At 49.3% G+C, this 18544-nt stretch overlaps 1 protein-coding gene across 1 annotated transcript in view; it reads right to left on the bottom strand.

The window, feature by feature from the left end:
* The window catches only part of LOC144166453 (glutathione S-transferase Mu 2-like), a 28713-nt gene extending 11424 nt beyond the window's left edge, over positions 1-17289 (bottom strand). The window contains exon 1 of the mRNA XM_077695966.1: positions 17076-17289. Coding sequence (XP_077552092.1) covers positions 17076-17221 — 146 coding nt within the window. The 5' untranslated portion in view covers positions 17222-17289. The remainder of the gene's footprint in view (positions 1-17075) is intronic.
* Positions 17290-18544: the final 1255 nt, after the last annotated feature.

Here is an 18544-nt window from a genome sequence, read left to right as displayed (position 1 = left end):
TTTGTGCAGGCGGCGGCGAAGGTGCGAGCTCATGACCGACATGTTTGCACCTGTGTCGATTAGGGCGTCCACACGAATACCGTCAATATCAATTTCCAAAAGATTGTGTTTCGTAGTATTAGTGTAGAGGGGATTTTCGGGCCAGGTCGGAAATGTAGCATCACCTCCGGGAGCTGCATGAGCTAGTTTCCCGGAGAGGTAGCGGCGTAAGAAGCAGACGGGAAGGGCGGCGGGGTTGGGGCGAACGAGACTGGCGACGTTGTAGGACTGCCGGAAACGTCACGCTGCTGGTAACCAGGCATGAATTGGTGGGTCCTGTCGCTGGAGTAGCTTGTACCAGGAAACCTTGGCGGCGGCGGCGACGACCAGCGGTAACGGCAGTAGCGAGACACGTGCCCAATGCGAGAACAAGTAAAGCAGATTGGCCGGTTGTCAGCGGTGCGCCATTCTGTAGGGCTGCGGCGGCGGTAACGGGGTGGGGCGTCGTAGCGGCTGGGCATTCCGCTCCGTGGAAAGGGAGTGGAGGAGCTAGCGGGTGGACGAGCACGTCAGAGCACACACAGGATGAATGCCCAGGTTGGCAACTTCTTCACGCACGACTGCCTGGATGAGTGCTACAGTCGGGGCATTTCGGGCATGGTCGTATTGAGGCGCGATAGCCGGAGCCATGGCCTCTATTTCGCGGCGCACTATCGTCGTCAGAGGGTCGGTACGAGTAGCCAGGTCATCGGTCGGCGGTGGGCGGGGTGGCGTTGCCGCATCCACACACGACGATGTTGCCGCGGTGTGAGGGAGGCGGGTGAACGAGTGCGCTACGCGACGACACTTTGCTTCTTCAAACCGGCGGCATTCCTTCGAGACGCACTCAACGGTGGTGCACTCTTTGCAAATCAGCAAATTAAAAGCATCGTCCGCAATGCCCTTAAGGATGTGCCCAACCTTGTCGGATTCAGACATGCTGGGGTCTACTTTTGAGCAGAGCGCCAACACGTCCAGAATATAAGCCACGTACGACTCGGTAGATGACTAGACGCGAGAAGAGAGGTCTTTCTTTGCGGCAAGCTGGCGCGCTACGGAGTTACCGAACAAATCGCGCAGTTCCTGATTGCATTGATCCCAACTGGTCAGCCTGGCTTCGTTGGTTTGGAACCACACCAGAGCGGGTTTTTTCAGATTTAAGGGTTGGCCAACATGAAAGTGTCATCTCACCGGTTGTGGGTGCTGACGCGCTCGTACATGCTGAGCCATTGATCAATGTCCTCATTGTCAGCGCCAGAGAAAAAGCCGGGGTCGCGAGGTGGGGAGACAATGACTATCGGGTTGGTGGATGCCGGCTCACGGGTTGGTGGCATCGTCCCGCAATGGATGTGACGTCCTCGCCGAAGCTCCGTGTTGTGCCAAGACTGGCCGGACAGAGGTAGGGAACTTGTACCTCCACCACAAGATGTGACGTGGCAGTGAAGGCACTGCTCGTAATAAAATGTATTGACAGGCAAATACGAGCTGGTAGCTAAAACAGCACCAGTGTTCCAGGTACAGCGCGCACGCCCGCAAGGCTCTCAGCGTCGTCGTCGTCTCTCTCTCAAGGCTGTGTACCAGCTTGGCAGTGGCGCATATCCCTGGAGGAGAGGTTGGAAATAACTCAACACCTGGATTGCTAATGTGCAGGAGCCCGTGACACTATTGACGCTTCGTTGAGACCTGATACTGACACAGTGAGAGGTTGGTTTTGTTTTGCAGCACGGATAACGAATGCGGCTTTGTTTCGAGTAGATACGTCGTAGAAAAATAGATTCGGGGATGTACCTAACAATAACTTGTGCCTTTTATGGTAATAGAGGCCCGCGAACATAAGTATATTATAAGTCTGTGGGTCGTTAAATATGTTCCCACTCCCGCCTGATAGGAAGGACCACGGAAATTTAATGAAACCACGGAAAAATAAATGGTCTGCCATGTCCGGAAGCAATATAGTAGCTCGTACGGGAATGAAAAAACCCAGTGCAACTACGGAAATGCTAGAGACGTTTCTCTTAACTTAAAGGAATACTGACACGAAATTTCTCGCTTTCAGTTTTTATGCTGTAAAGAATACCTATTGGCGCAGTAATTACAAAAATCGAACCGAAAGCCATCAGCCGCCAACACAGAATTAATTATAGCACGTTTATTGCAACCAATTTCAAATTTGGTCGCCGCGCGGGAAAATGGCCGTTCGATGGCCAGCCTGCAAGCGGGCCAGCCTTACGTCACGGTGTCACCCGTGACGTCAGGGACGTTTTTCTTTCCTCCATGCGTTCGCCGCATCGTCTGCTACGATTTCACATGGTCCGCACTCACCCGCGCAGTCGACATGTCGTCTGAATCTTCAGACTCGGATGAGTCACTGCCACCCGACAGACAGAACAACTTTATTTGGCCAGGCGATTAGGCCGGCGATGTCTTTGCCGTCGTCCGTTTTTTAATATCCCTGCGGCTCGAACCGGCGCAGACCGTGATAGCAACAGCTTGTCGCCACTCTTATAATCAATCTGATCGCGAAAAAGAAGTTCCACATGCGAGGAAGTAGATGTTAGTGTGTTGAAAAATTGTGCTAGGGGTTGTTATCAGCGCTGAATTTAAAAGTGGCGTTCAGATATTTGCCGCCATGGTAAGCCTACGCTGACCGGCAGCGGAGGTTCGGCGCTCCCATAGAGTTAATACTAGGCGCTCCGACCCAGCACTGCCGGCACCGCGGTGCGGCGAGCGGCCGAAAGATGGCGCCACCTGCGCGCTAGAATCAAAACAGGCCGCGGCAGATGTCTTGGTCACCAATCGCTGAAACGGAAATTATTGCCAAAATAAAGCTCCATATGCGAAAAAGGGGATGATAGTGTGGTGAAAAGTTGTGTAAGGGATGGCCATTCGCAGTTGTACAGATACCAGCGATCAAATAGTCGCCACGATACTAAGCTAGTTCACTGTAACTAAGCCTAAAGTTCCCAACACCCAAGGTGACCCGTGCAACCCCGAGCCCGCTGGCCTGGGCGACAGTTTTTGCGGCCGCCGCCGCGCACGAACTCAGTCCACGTTTAGCGCTGCATGTCGTCGCGTGGAAAATAATGCATCTTGGCGTAGTCGTCGATTTGCTCGGACAGGCTTCCACGAGCAGTACTTCGCATACCGCGAGCTTGCCATAGCACAACTTGGGCGAGCACCGCGTCACCGCGGTGCCCGTCGACATCGCGCACCGCGCAGTTTTCGGCCCCAGTGCAAGGGAACACCATGCGCCGGCCACGAACTGAAGAGCAAAGACGTCGAACACGCAACGTTTACAAGCATTGCTCACACAGCTACGCCCACGTCTCCTGCCCAAACGAATACCACCGACAACAGCAGCACAGGATATCGTTTCCGGTTCCGAAAAAGACTATATGACGTCACCCTGAACCGGCCAAACAGGCAGGCCGATGTTTCGTCACGCGGAAAGCGATTTCACTAGTGCTGCCGATTTGTGGAAGCTCGTGGCCTGGACAATCAAAATCGATTTTAGATGTGATTCCGGCCTCGGATCGCTGCAAACATTTCTGTGAGGCATCTGTACAAACTACTGAAGCCAATTATATCATTTTTTAGGCGTCAAAATTTGGTGTCAGTACTCCTTTAAGCAAGGTAGGACTCACTAGACCAACTAGATGCGAAATGCACTGATATTTTGCAGGGGGGGGGAGGGGGGCGCTTAACAATCGTTGTGTACAAATGCGGAGCGAAAGCAAGGAATGGCCGGGTAGTAATCAGACGCACAAGCTGCGCGTTCTCCTTTTATTTTGTTTTTCGACTTTAACGAACAGCTGATCACTCGGCGGACACATTGTTTTGCAGTATACATTAAGTGATGTTCCCACGTTGTCATCCCCCCGCTGACAACCCGTTGCTGCATACGGGAAGGCGTACCCGAGCCGCGCTCCGTCGCCTCCGACGTGCGTGTGGTAGCGTGGTGAAGTGAGTGGCCGGCCAATGCTGCTGCCTCGAAGAAGACCAGAAGCCGAAGGCAAACTGAACTTGTTTACTTCATGGCAAGAGATGGGCCGAAGCCAGACAAGAGCAATGCCCCGACGGGCGAGGTTACAGTACAAGACTCGAGCAGAGTGACAGCATTTATTCACTGCTCAAACAGGAATGAACTACAGCGCTTGGGGGGGTCGTATTTATACCCAAAGCGCTAACGGTCAAACAAGCGTTCCCTCTAGATTGTGCACACGGCATGAACGGTACACACACACACACACAACACTCTTTCCAGAGTTCGTGAACGGTTGGTAGTAGCGGTGCACGCTGAGTCCGAGAGGGGAGAGAGAAGGTCTCCGCAACGGCTTCCACGTCCTTCGGTCAAGTCTCTGCGTATTGCGTCGGCTGCCACCGAAGTTTGAATCACGCCGGTAGCGAGGTGCCAGCGATCCAGACATGTAGCGTCGTGTTTGGATCCGTCGGTTGCAAGCGTACGTCACCGACAGGAAGGCCTGCTCGAAAGGCGCAGGTAGTGGAGGCTTCGCCACACAGCCCAGAAGTGTTGCACAAAGCACTTTGGCGGGCTGATTCGGAACAGTGAGTTCACAAGCGATAAAAAGTGTCGTTGGAAGAGTGTGGTATCTGATAAGGCCATCTGATTTCACTTTTGTACTAGATTCTGCAGGCTTTCTGTGTCAGATGACAATGTTTCGAAGAAGCTTAAGTCGCGGACGGGCATATAAGCGGAGGATACATGTAGCAGATTAATGTTTGCGAGGGCTCACCTCGCGAAGAGACGACCCAGCAGTAAATTCTTTGTCCTGGGCTGACTCCCGCATCTAATTTTGCATTATTCATCGTACTTATTGCGTAGAATGTCCGTGAAATTTATGCCACATTGACTTGTTCCGGGTAATGATAAATATCTCAGATATGAAGCGTAACTGACGTGCAGTCATGTATGAGTGCTTCGCTACGTTATGTAAGCACACGAAGCCAATTTATATCGTAGTGTATAGCCGTAGCATGAGCATCTGAACGAACGCTGCTTACGGAGGTACTATTAGTAAATTTCAGAGTAGTGTAATTAAAATCAACTCCATGCATATGCCGGTTTCGCGACGCCGGCCTGTGACACACACCTGCGCTTATGCGGACCGAATGTACCCCACTAAGATCGCGTCAGAAGCATGTATACTCTCGTAAGTACTATACATTTGCGAACAGAGTGACTGCCCCACATAAATATGTATTTCCAACGCGTACAAACGGAAAATATCAGTCACGAACGTGCCGCAAAAGCAACGGCGAAAGTGGTGAGTGGGCCGAAGACTCCCGCGACTACTATCGAAACGGGCCGCTAGGGGGATTTCAGTGGCGCCCCAATAGGCAGCGCTCGAGGCTGCCCCGGCCTAAGGCCCCTAAAATTACTAAGTATATATATAGCGCCATTCTATAATCTCGCCGCCTTTCCCCCTCACCCGCGCTCCTTTCCTCCTCCGTGTTTTGCTATTTTATTTTTCTCCGGCCAGCGCCGCCCGCCATCGGCCAACAGAAAAGACACGTAGTATTTTTCTTCTGCCTCCGCCGCCGGGTCGCCTCGCCGATGCCTCGCCGGCTGGGATATTGCACGACGCCGCCGCTACGGCGCCATTTCTGGCTGCCTAGTCACGGAGCTTTCAGTTCCGGCTTTATCGTAGGCGCCAGCTAATAGCAAAGTAAGAATTAGCTGCTCGTTTCGAAAAAACATCGCACCGGTGTCGTTTTATGTTGCTTCTCGGTGCCGATGTGATGTGCCTTAGGCAGCGCGAATATCGTCAGGGAGGGCAAAAGACTTCGTTATTCCGTCCGGGAAACGCGACGCAGAAAGGAGAAAAGTTTGGTTGCATAGATTTGAACGGGCATACTTCAGGCCGACGCTGCCCTCACTCTTTTGCGAGGTAAGTTTCTGAATGCTTTTGCTCTGTTAAATTCTGCGCAACCTTGAGCGGTCACTTACGAAGAAATGCGCATTACCTCCGAAACCGTCGTCCACCCTTTGTTCTGAGTATGCATTGCGCGCAGCGGCGAGTTCGTCCCGTCGTAAGCTTTGCTTTGGACAAGAGGCCGTGTATTTGTCATGTGCGCGCTTAACTTCCAGCATCAATATCAGCGGCGTAGCATGTTCAGTCGGTTGTCGTAAGGTTTTCGTGACGCGAGAATTGTTCACCTGAATTCGCGCTTGTTTTGGCCGACGGGAGCTTGCGTCGGACCATGTATAGCGTGTGCGTTCCGAGTGTATGTAAGGTCTTTGTGGCGTGAAGTCATGTTTTGTGTGTTAGCGACCCGGGCGGTATAATAATCCCGTTGTTATGAACTTGGAGTGATTTGCTGCGTAATATGTGCTTGGTCGGTGCGGCGCAAATTGAGGCTGTTACGAGAAAAAGAATTGCGGCTAGGTAAAACAATTTAAGGCCAGCTAATATAGTGACCGCGCCGTTGACGTGCGTTTGATTCGCAATTTATGTTATCGCTTTATTAAATTCGCGCACGTTTGAATGCGCACTTGAAATGCATATTCGCACCGCAACGGCGGTACGCCCTTTCTTCCGTGTATGCACAGAGGACCGTTAATTACATCTTACGTTTGCATTACACGTGAGGCCGTACATTTGCAGTGTGCGCGCTTACTTCATCTTAGTAGTCAACGGAGCGGCGTATCCAGTCATTGCGACTTGAACCAAAACACACTGGACGACTATATAACTTTCTGCCGACCTATTTTGGTAGAGCAAAGCGGTTGTGAAATGGGTTTAGTGTAAGCGAGTTGAGCGTGGACGCGGCACTGAGCAGATGCGGGAATACGAATTTGACCGTGCTACGGTAGAACGGTCACTAACTCTCTTCTGCAACGCATTATTGCCTATATTTGCGGAGTGTTTGTGGCGCATCTCAAACTTGGTGGTGACATTTTTTCCCCTTCTCAATAGGATTAATTCACGGATCAATTTGAGCAACGGATATTGGAGAAGCTTGGCGTTAAAAAGCTAAACCCAAATGTCACTCCCTGCATTTTTTCTCACAGGAAGCCATGTCAGCAGCACAAGCCACCTGCACGACGTCATTACGGACGTTTGTTCCAATAAAATATCTATGTGGTGGCACGAATTCATTTTTGTGATATACCTTATTCTTTTCTTTCGATAATCATCGTGACATTGGTTCTCTTTCGAATTTTTTTTTGTGGTGTATTCCTGTGTTAGCGCAATGTACAAATATGCCAGAATATATCCCAGCAGAAAACAATTCTGTCCAGGCACCTCCATTAAACTGTAAACGACCGCGCCCGGTAAAACAAACGTATTGCATGATTAAATAACTGTAGTAATTAGTTACATAATTGGCACCTACATGGACTCGATCTCTGGTTCGTATGAGAAATAAGAGGCCACAAGTATGTTATTTCAGTTTACCCGATCGATTGATCGCAGCCTTCTCTGGCGCCTATTCCCAGAATTACAAGCCTGCCTTTTTCACGGAGTTCACGCACGAACGTATGGCCGCAAGTGCAGTTTAGTGTTTCCAGCTGCGAAGTCGGGGAAGCAGGGACTTTTCACGTCGATGTACGGGCACACACGCACAACAGCATGTGTATATTTTTTTAATCTATTCACAGCAGCCTATAACGAAATGAAGGTGAAAAAAACATTTCTACAAAAATGGCAAATCACTCGCGCCAAACTGCGCGGAATTAAGGTACGACGTAGGTCGTTAGTAAAAGCGGGCGCAGAGTGAACGCCGCTAATGATGTCCAACCATCGCGAGAAAGGCAAATGCAAGGACGCCAGCGCAGCACTCGAACGACGGCATTTGCGAATGAAGCGCTCTGTATACTGCCGCGAACCGAGCGCAAGCCCTCTGTGCAGTGATTGCACGACCACAGTCACGCGAATGCAAGAACGGAACTTCCGTAACAGAGCAGTTTGAAATGTCCATGCTCGATCCTTTGCATTCACGAGCTATCCTGAGATGTTACAGCATGCCGCACACGTAAACAAAAACCGCGCTGTGCGTATGCGCCAGCGGCATCCACCCCGCAAATATTCCCTTCTAGACAAAAATATAAAACAAAACACCCTTACTCAGTGCGTGTTGGTAAAACGGGCCTCTAGAAATCCTATAAATGCTACCAAAGCGCGATTGCGGCGCGAAAACAATAGCAAATTGCACGAAAAACTGCAGCGAGCTGCCCGAAGCGTTGCGAGGGCGTCTGCTCTGAAGCTGCCAATAAAAATGGCGGCACCGACCGTGGCACCGCGGGTGAGGGGAAGAAAAAAGAGGAGGGCAGCGGAGAAGAAGTGAGCAGTTGGCGCACCCTTAGTAATTTTAGGGACCTTACCCCGGCCCACGTGCCGAGATCACGCACTGTACGGGCGTCGAGGCAGTGGCGCCATCTGTTGAGCCAGCGGGGTACGTTCGCCTGGCGTCAGAGACGTCGACGGACATTGCGAGCCCCTCAGGCGCCGATCACTTTGTGCACTGTGATTTCCAGGGCGGAATTAATGAAACTGAACCAGTAATGCCGGCTATTTCCCCATTCACACAGAGACTATGAAGTGCCAATATCTGGTAGGCTGTCTTTACAATGGTTACAATTGGATGCTGCTGCTCTATTCACGCTTTGCGACGCCTTGCGCTACGCCAAAAAAAGCTGAAAAGAAATAAATATTACTTACATCATTACTTCATCCTATGCAAGGAATGAACCAGCCGTCATTGGGCAAACACCGCTGACACTATTGGAGATTCGAAGTTAAAAACCACAACCAGAATAAAAACAAGCGAAACTAAAACAGATCAGCAGGTAAGATATCGAAAACACAATTCCACCAGTACAGCGTCCGGTGCTCCGCACAATGGTAAGAGCGGGTCAAGCACTCCTTACGAAAGCACGCACCGGTTACGACCTCACTGACGATATTGCAGTACGCTGGAGGCAGTGCAGGCGACACCGAAACCTGCAAATTCCGCCCGACCATGTGCCCTGCCACCAATGTCGCAGGGATCCACCGGCCATCATACTCTTTCTACCTAATTGCGCTATGTAGAGGGCCGGAGCTAGTTAGCAACTCCACCCGCTACTGTGAGGTAATGTTTGGGCGATTGTAGGGGAATTATACTGTGATAGAGTCAAGAGTTCGCATGTTTGGATAGTACTAACTTGTGAATATATAGGTATTGGAGAAGGTGTTTGTAATTTACAAAGTGTAACTTCGTCGAATCCGGAGAGAGTGCGCTGAGGAGGTGGATATCTACGTCGCTCGCCGTATTGTTTGTGAGTATATCGGAGTAGGTGAGGAGAGGAGTGGACGGAGTTGGGGACGAGGCGTAGGGTAGGCGGCCACTAGGGCCGTCGCTAACTACCCAGAGAGCATTATGGCGGGCGGCCGCTTCGTTGCCTTGTTGTTCCACTTGGCTTGGAGACCATTCGATGTGGGAGAGGGGTAGACAGAGATTCTAACGTAAAGCTTGCAGGGCTTCAGCGGAGATAGTACGACCAATGAGGTAGCTTCGGCGGGCTGATTGGGAATATGTGAGGATTGTAATTCATTCTTCTGTGGTTTGTAAAGAGAGCGCGGTGGCGACTTCCGCTGTGGTGGGTTGTGTAACATTAATCGTAACGGTGGGGATTTCTTGTCCTTCGTGGTTGGTGACGCTGGAAACAAAGGCGTAGAGATTGTTGTACAGCGTGGTGTCTACGTATCGGGTGGTAGGTTGTTCAGAGTATGCAGCCGAATGAGGGTGAGCTCTGGCTTGACGGCCGGCTGAGTGGCGCTCAGAATGTACGTTGTGTGGTATGCAGCCATCGGTTCAATACTGGGCACGGGGCCATTTGTTTTATGAATTACGAAGATTGTGCTAGATGGACAAACCGAGGAAGGAAGGCAGATGCGCTTTGTCTGTCTTTCTTCCTCTGTTTGTCCATCTAGCGCAATCTTCGTAATTCTTATTGCACCAACTAGCCCAACAGCACATTTCACCATTTGTTTTATGGAGGCGAAAAGCGAGAACTCCCGTGCGTCGAGATTTCGTCACAGGTTCAGAATCCCGAGGTGGTCTTAATTAAACTGTAGCCCCAAACTACGAGGCTCCCCATTGATAACTTTGTCAGTTTCAAGTACAACGTCGTTTTGTGGTTGCTATTCAGTGTCGTCGTTTGTTCCGTGCTTGAGCCATGACTAACTGATTGATTGTTTATGACCTCCTTTTTGTATCGTGTGATGAAGTGTACAATCTCAACAAACAAGTTAATGTAGCGGTGTCGTACTCTACACGTAATTTTGCGCTGCTATTAGCAGCAGTCTCGATAAAGTTTTCTGTTTTACAAAAAAAAGGGGGGGGGGGGTTTAGTGTAAGGTACGTTTTTTTAGTTCCCCGCATAGCATGAAATTTAAAGGAGCAGGGCTCAAAAAAGTCGAGCATTAGAGTGGTGTATGCGCGAATTCCGCAGCTCTAAATAATTCCATGGTTTAGAGCCACTGGACTAGACAAAACATCCCGCATTGTCTGTATAGCAAGAAAGCAGAGCTCCTGCGAAGGTTCCGTTCATTTTCTAGCCAGAACTGAAAAGTGGAGGAGGCGTTGCCCCTTGCAACTCCGGTGGAAGGCCAACCAGTTCACACTCCCGACGTCTCGTGTTCACTTGACTCAAACGGACCGCTCATATGCGGCCGATCTATGCCGCTTTTGGCCCGCACCTTAAAATCATCGCTGTCTGCCTTTAAGCCACAAGCAAAATGCGAGGGAAACTGGAGAAGGAACTTGCTCTTTTAGCCGACAATTAGTAAGCAGGGAAATTACTTCTGGTGTACGAATGGAAGAAGGAAAAGAGTCTAACCGCTACGTTAAAAAGGAACCCAGATGGTTCAAAATTGTCCCTGTCCCGTTGCGGAATTTTGAATTGCGCCCGTTTCGAAAATGCCCGCTTCGCGTCCATTTCAATCGTGACGTAGTTCAACTTCCTAGACCTCTGACGAATGACATGAACCGAAACCGACGGGCCCCGTATTGCTTGTGCTGCGTCACACCCGAGTCGTTTGCTTTGAGCCATCAGGGGTCGCTGGAAATGGACATTCTCGGACGGACATTAGATGGACGAAACTGAGAATTACACGCCGGTTATTTTTGGGGGGCACCTCCTGTGTACGCGCAACGCATAGCCTTTTTCATTCCGCAACAATTTCAATTGTGTACAGCCACAGCGCTGTCATGGTGCTGGATGCATCGAAAACCCCACTGAAGTGTAAGAAAAAGAATGAGAATCAATCTTTCGCAAACTGTTCTGCTTTCCGAAGTGTAAGAAAAAGAATGAGAATCAATCTTTCGCCAACTGTTCTGCTTTTCGAGTATGCTTTGGAAACTCTACATAATGTTATCGCCGATTGCAACGGAGACGGCTGAGAAGAGCATTTGAAAGGAACTGCACCCGGACGTCCCCGATTACGTTCACCTGGCGTTAAGAAATGTTCCGAGTGTGTGGTCGGATTCTGATTAAGTAACGCAGAAAGCGGCATTGAGAGCACGTGTCCAGGTGCAAGCTGAGGTATGTGTGGAAATGCTCTCGGATCGGTGCGGTCTTGCAGGGGAAGAAATCAGTGAAGTTGTGTAACAAAATCAAGTATTTCACTGGGCAACTAATTTGTTTTTTAATGTTTTTCAAGTCCAGGGAATCAAAGCGTCCCTATTTTTTATTTATGTGAAAAAACTCAAGATGCCCGATCACTGGAGAATGCTGAGTAAACTGAAAGTACCGACTGCCCCGGTTGAACACAATAGATAAGTTGACGAATTCTGGCTTTAAAAATCTAAGGAATGTGTTGGCTAAGAAGCAGGCTATAGTAGAAGACTCCGGAGTAGTTTCGGCCCTTTGACGTTTTAAATGAAGGAATTCGACATGGCAGAAAAACACGGTGTGCTCGTTTGTGTCAAACTTGCTTTGTTAAAACAAAGCTCTATATGAAACAAGTTTGCCGGCATTGAGATTCGAACATCGGTCTCTTGCGTTCGAGTGACACATTTTAGTACAGTATTGGTTTGTTCTCAAAATGTACGCAAAAGTGATGCGCGTCTACCGCGTTTCTGAATCACAGCTTTGCTGCAGCTACGGCAGCCCTGCAACCACAGCAGCTATACCATAGCAATCAGGATGATGCAGTTGCGCGCGCTGCTGCAGCAGCAGGAGGGTGTGACGTTACGCGATGAGTAGTTTGCGCCACCATTCGAACAAGGTCAAGCACTTAGATTGCGTGGCGTTAAGCGGCGACACCACTCCCTGCGTATACCTGGGGATATCATTCAATCACACCCTTACCTTGTGCCGCCACACAACATGTCGTTACGATAATGGGGCCGAGACGACCGGGACAACCTTCTATAACAGGACGAAGACGCAGAAATGTCGAGCGACAGCGAGCGTGTCGTCCGAGAAAAAAACAAAAAACAAAAAAGAGCAGAAGGAGGCGCAAGGTTTCGCAGCTTCTACCAACAATGACGGAACGAAAGAGAAACGGCGGCGTTCTACTGCTGCCAGGCTGCGACGACAGAGGGAAAGCGGCAATGCAGAACAAGCACGGCAGACACAAGAGCGGGATAACGAACACCATCGGTACCAAAGAGTTCCCCTGGATGAGGACGTGGGATAAGTAATGGAATCGCGCAATACCAATCGCCACAGGGCACGAAGAGCTGAATGGGACGGCGAACAAGCCCAGGCTGTACGCGCCCGTGACGCAAAATGCTGCCGCGAACAACGTGGCCATGCCAGTCGTGACCATGCCTATTTTCCCCTTGAGTCGGTATCAAGCTTATTTAATATATAAGCATGAATTAAGGGAAGGGGATAATTTCAAGCAATAGTTTATTATGCCTATAAGTGCCTATTTTGACTATATGGGCTATTTTGAACATAAGGGCCTACACGGGCTTTTTAGCGCCTAAAATGCCTTTTTTGTGTTATATATGCCTTTCTTTTTTTTGTTTTTCGACTGGATGGTGTGCAAGGGCTGTTCTCGCATTAGAAGCCCACGGCGGGGTGTTTGTTGCACCCCGCTTGCAGGATAAATCCGCGCGCTTTTCCAAACAAGCTGAGAAGCGCAAACCGCGCACGAGCCACCGCCACCTCGACCTCGCCGCATTGGCCGAGCCCCCAGAGGCCCGTAGGCAGCGACACCGCAGCCAACCACACCGACGTCGTCCCTGTCCACACGAGCTGTTCTATGTCTATGTGCTTTTGATGCGCTGTGTCCGTGGACCAATGGGGAACAGTTTTTCCCATGTGCCCTATTCATTGCTAACGCAATAAAAAAATGAAAACAAACACGACGCAGCCCCGCACATGCCACTCAAGGTCAAAGACGCCTCCTAAGGGAAACCACGTGCAAATCTGACACCATAGTTGCAAGGTGGCGCCACAAACACGTGCACTGTCAGCTGCGGATCACGGGAACAGCGCTGGCCGGAAAGGTGCAGCACGTGTAGGACGAAGAATGATCGAGAAACGGCTTAGAGGAATGAGCATCTCGGCTCTTTCTAAGTATGACAGCCGCCATTTTCAGTGGTGGGTAACCTTCAACATCATTTCGAAACCTAGCAATAAATGAATCAGTTTTAAAGAATGTTGCGTGCTGTACAATATTGATAACCGGTATATGGTGCATCGCTCCTGAATGGTGTTGTTCCCGCATCTGCCCTAGTCATCTGCTTCTGCAGAACAGAATAGCTTAATAATTTATGCGGAATTCTTGCACTTCCCTGTACTATGTACGTGATTCATCAGTGCTGTGCAGAGCTGAAGAGGTCGTTCTGCTCAGCCAACGAATAAATACCTGTAGTTACGATCTTTGTTAGGTCTGCAGTTGTGTCTTCAAGCGGCAGCTACCGATTGTGCCTCTTCAACCAGCGACCGCTGTTACTCCTTAAAATACTCCGATTAGAGCGGAAATCTACTAGAAACACTCGTCGTTTATACTGACAGCTTTGCAGACGACAAAAGCGTCGTAGCCAAAATTATTTTCACAACGCTACACTTGAACATGACTTGGCACATTCGTGTGCTTATTTCTGACTTTTAGCAGAAAGCATTTCCGCAGCTGACAGCTTGGGCGCCACTCTGCCTGAGAATGCTGAGCTCATTTCGGAGGTCCAGGGCAGATCCCCCACCATCCCCAAAGGACAGGTTGCTGACAGAGTCATCCTTGTCTGACAAACCCCCATTCTGTCTGAAAAAATTCGTGGATTCCATGAGACAACTGCCGAAGGTTCTGAGATCCAAACAATCTGGCATTCAAAATGGAATCACGTAATGGAGCGTCTCGAAGAACAAGCGCGCTCCCACAACTTCAGTGAACGTTGAGTGTTGTTTTTTCGCACACAATTATGGACTGAAATTAGGTACAAATTCAAGCTGCAAATCATTGAGATGTGTCTGGCTTGCCATGGCTTTTAAGCTTTTATTTTGTTGTCGATTCACCTTGTGTTTTACGTAAACCTGTTAAGATAGCTCTTGTGCGCGTAATTTTCACGAAGAAAATAACGTTGCTTTCCTACAGCCTACGGCTGGTCCGCTGTTTTTACTGCAAGTCGAAAATTCGTCGTAAAATATTCTGCTGAAGTAAATACGAACTGAAACTATATCTGCCCAAACGACAGTATTTGATGCCTATAAATGCCTAAATGGAACTTTTCAGTGCGTATTATATCGCGTAAAACGTTGATTTTTCGCGCCCAAAGTTCCGGTATCTCGCGAGCACCCTCGCCACAAGTACTCTAGCCTCTTCAGTCCCAAGAATGCGCTAATACAGAAATCTTTTGTAACACACTTTTATTCGATTCATTATCCATAGAAATAAAGGCAAAAAATTACAATCGCAAAAAAGCAAACGAAAGTAATAGAATTTGATGGTACCCATTTGGGTACTCTGGGTTTCAGTGCATGTGGAATTCAAGGACCAATATTTTCAAAATTCTGCAATGCTTCAACAATGCTACAACACACTTTTATTTGGTTCATTATCCATAGAAATAAGTGCAAAAAATTACAATAGCAAAGCGTTAAAACAGCGTTCTTTTGTTAAAGCCCAGTTTGTATTTCGCGCGTTCGGTTTTCTGACTGCCTTGATGGTAGTTCGCGTCGCAGCTGACAGATGGCGCCACCAGTCTACGGCGCGCGCGCCGCTCCTGGGACCTTGTTCTCGGCGGTTGCACTCGGTCTTGCAAGAGGTAGCGTCAAACATCCCCCTCGCGAGGGGCACGATCAAATGCAGAGCGTTTCCGGGGGCGCACGACGTTAAGTAGTTTGCGTTACGTTAATGTTGTTGCACTTGTGGCAACTGCTGACCAGAGAGCGCTCGTCAGCAGTAATTTCAATGAGTCAACGATATAAGCCGCGTTCATAGCGTCCCATCCTGTGTCGGCTCTGTGGCGCAGTGGGTAGAGCACCATGTACATTGCGTTCCGCCCGCAGGGTCGAGGGCTCGAAACCTGGCGCCGGATAGTATTTTCTTTTATATAATGTAGGGGTAGGGGTGCGGACAACGATGGTGCGGACTACGACGGGACAACGCGGGTGACATCGTGAGTTACTGAAATGCTCTGCATTTAAAAAGCAAACGAAAGTTATGAAATTTGATGGTACCCATTTGGGTACTCTGGGTCTTCTCACCCTGTGGACGCATTCGAGCGCTCGCGCCGCTGAAAGCCATTTTTGCCGCCTCGCTCTTCAGAGATGCCTGGACACATCGCGCCACCTAGAGGCCATTAGGCTTGGTTTTTGCGAGTAGACAAATTTTGACGCGCTAATTTTGAATGGGGGAAAGCTATTGCCTTTATGGTTGTGGTACCCATTTGGGTACCCCGGGACCGAGGAGGCTAGAGAAAAGCTCCCCGTAGACGGATTCGGAAGCTTGAGTAACGTCTGCGACAGATCGTGGTTTCAGTCCGACCTTACAAAAGGCGCTGTCAAATCGTTTCCCAATGCTTCAGGAAGCAATTCCCGATAATTCAAGATAAGCAAAAGAAACACGAGACCCACGAAACAAACAACACTAATGTTAATGTCGCTACAGTGAAAGTGGAGTTTATTTCTAGTATAGGACAGGGAACCCTGCGGAAGAGTAGGACACGGCGCTCTAGAGATCACCACAGAACCTTCTCCCGTTTGCAACTATAAGGAGAAAATTGTGCCTCCGGAAGGATGTGTTTCACCTGATGTAATTTGCGAGATCCAGACCATTGTTCTTTTCTGTGTTTTCTAAGCAGAAACCCTTAATGAACAAAAACCTGACGCGTCAACAAAAACCCCGAGGTCACCGAAGCATTCTTTATAAATTTTGAATGCGAAACGATCAATGCTGCTGCATTCTTTTTGGAGTTTCGCGCTGCGATCGAGTAACATTTTTAATTGTTGTTGGGATGGTATGTTTTGCAGCTTTTTAACTTGACCAGTAGGGGTTACTTTATGCATGAAGTCTTAAATAAAAAACCAAAATTCCAAATTCTCGCTTATGAAAAAAAAAAAAAAGGCAGCTTGCACCAGCGCGTAAGACTTGAAGGTAGCGAAGCTGTACTCAACCTTCACGACCATCACGAAGGTTGAGTCCACGATTGCACCCGATTTGCTTCTTCTTCGCTGCCGACACGACCTTTACTCCATCATTGCTGCTAAAAGTGTGAGCTTCCTTCATTTTTTGGAAGTGATTATCATTGGACACCGCATTGGACGGGCGTACGCTATGACTTCTCTTCCTCGTTCCGGGCGCAATTGTTGCCACGATTACGGCGAACGCTGGAGTGTTTCTCGTTGAGCTCATTAAATAGTTCTCTCTCTCTCTCTCGTTGTGAGCAAGTGTTGTCGCCATTACGGCGAACGCTACAGTTTTTTTTTTTCGGCCAATCTGCTTGGCTGGACAAACGTGAGCCGGAAACGCTGGGCGGTCGTCGCGAGGCACGCACAAACCAGCGCTCTCCCATTTCTTGGTATTCTTAACTGCGGACACGAAGAATTGCAATTTGCTAAACAGCTTCACTGCTAAAAAGAAAAAAAATATATGTACCTCTTGTCTTCGTAGGTGACCCCAGCGTGCGCCAGTAGGTAGCGTATGGATTCGGCCAAGGCTCGACAATCCCAGTATCCGAGAACGGGTACCATGGCTGGTGTTCTCGATAGACTGGCAATACACGCAGTGCCTGATGCCGCCATCACGCGCGTACCATTTTGTCCAATGGCGGGACCTCACGCGCTGGGACCTTGCAGCGATAAGCGACGCAGAATCTCGCAGTCAGGACACACAATTGTGCGGGGAGGATCGCTGGGCCATTGTCTCTCTGCCATTGTCTGGAAGAACGTTGAGCGCGTTTTATCTGCTAATGAAAGGTTTCGTTAGAGTGCTCTTCGCAGAGCAAGGCGGTTGGCTTTTGCTCTGTACGGGTGCTCTGTTTGAATGTGCAACCACTGAGTCGCGAGTATTTTAAAGACGATAGTCTTTCTCGGGCTACTTACGCAAACATTGTGGTCCTTTTGTATGTCTGCCTAACTGTCGCTCGATTCAACCGCCCGGCCAAAAATTAAAAAAAACAATTCTTGCAGGAGGCGTCTATATAGCTGAACCATGTACGAACTAGTGAATCTGGTGACAGTGTTCATACTTGTCAACATTGTTGATCGAAAAAAAAGCTAAACAAATTCGAGGGAAGGGATCAATACAGAAGTGATTTTTGCACTTTTCGTTTATTTAAAGGAGTACTGACACGAAATTTCAAAGCTGAGATAACTATGTAAAACGCTTCCTTTTTATCAGGAGATATCTCCCAGCAAGTTTCAACAGCAACCGTTCAGCGAAACATATTTAAAATCCATTTTAATCTTCGCCCGCACGAGAAAGCCCAGAGCGAGCCGACGTGACATCATCTGCTACGTGCCCCAAACTGCCGACGTCGGGGCTCCCGTGACGAAGCTGATGCGCTGGCTGTGGTTGGCGCGCGCTGCTCGGGCGTGTGTACACGTCATGGTTTTGGGACTGACGTCATGCTGCCCGGGCCTGTGGGGACGGCGAAAACCTCGGCCGGTCTGGGCGCGCGCGTGCGCTCGCTCGCGCGCGCTTCCAGAGAGGCAGCGATACGGCAAGAATGGTGACGTCATGTTATACATGCTGTCATGGCGGCCGCTCGGCGTTTTTCAGTCGAAACCGAAACTGGCACGAATAAACGACGCCGTAAGTGAATGTTTACGCTGCGCTCGACCGTCTAATCTGTCATTCTATGATTAGTGGGCTGGTAGGCACGCATAGCAGCGAAAAAACCGTAACATAAAAATTTCGTGTCAGTACTCCTTTAAAAATACACGGCTGACTGATTTTTGCGATAACAAATAAAAATATACGTCTTCAACAAAATGTTTTGGCACAAGAATGCAAAAAGTGCTCGTACGCGACCGTAGCGATCCTGGCGGTAGGCATTTCAAGAACTGCAACAGTAACGAAAAGTTCCAGTAGATGACACGCGGAGAGAGAGAGAGAGAGAGAGA

Source organism: Haemaphysalis longicornis, unplaced genomic scaffold (genome assembly GCF_048455015.1).
Source record: "Haemaphysalis longicornis isolate Haplotype H1 unplaced genomic scaffold, Haemaphysalis longicornis Haplotype H1 scaffold_171, whole genome shotgun sequence".
NCBI classification, from domain to species: Eukaryota; Metazoa; Arthropoda; class Arachnida; order Ixodida; family Ixodidae; genus Haemaphysalis; species Haemaphysalis longicornis.
The sequence above is the reverse complement of the archived record's forward strand: the minus strand, read 5'-3'. Positions and strand labels throughout refer to the sequence as shown.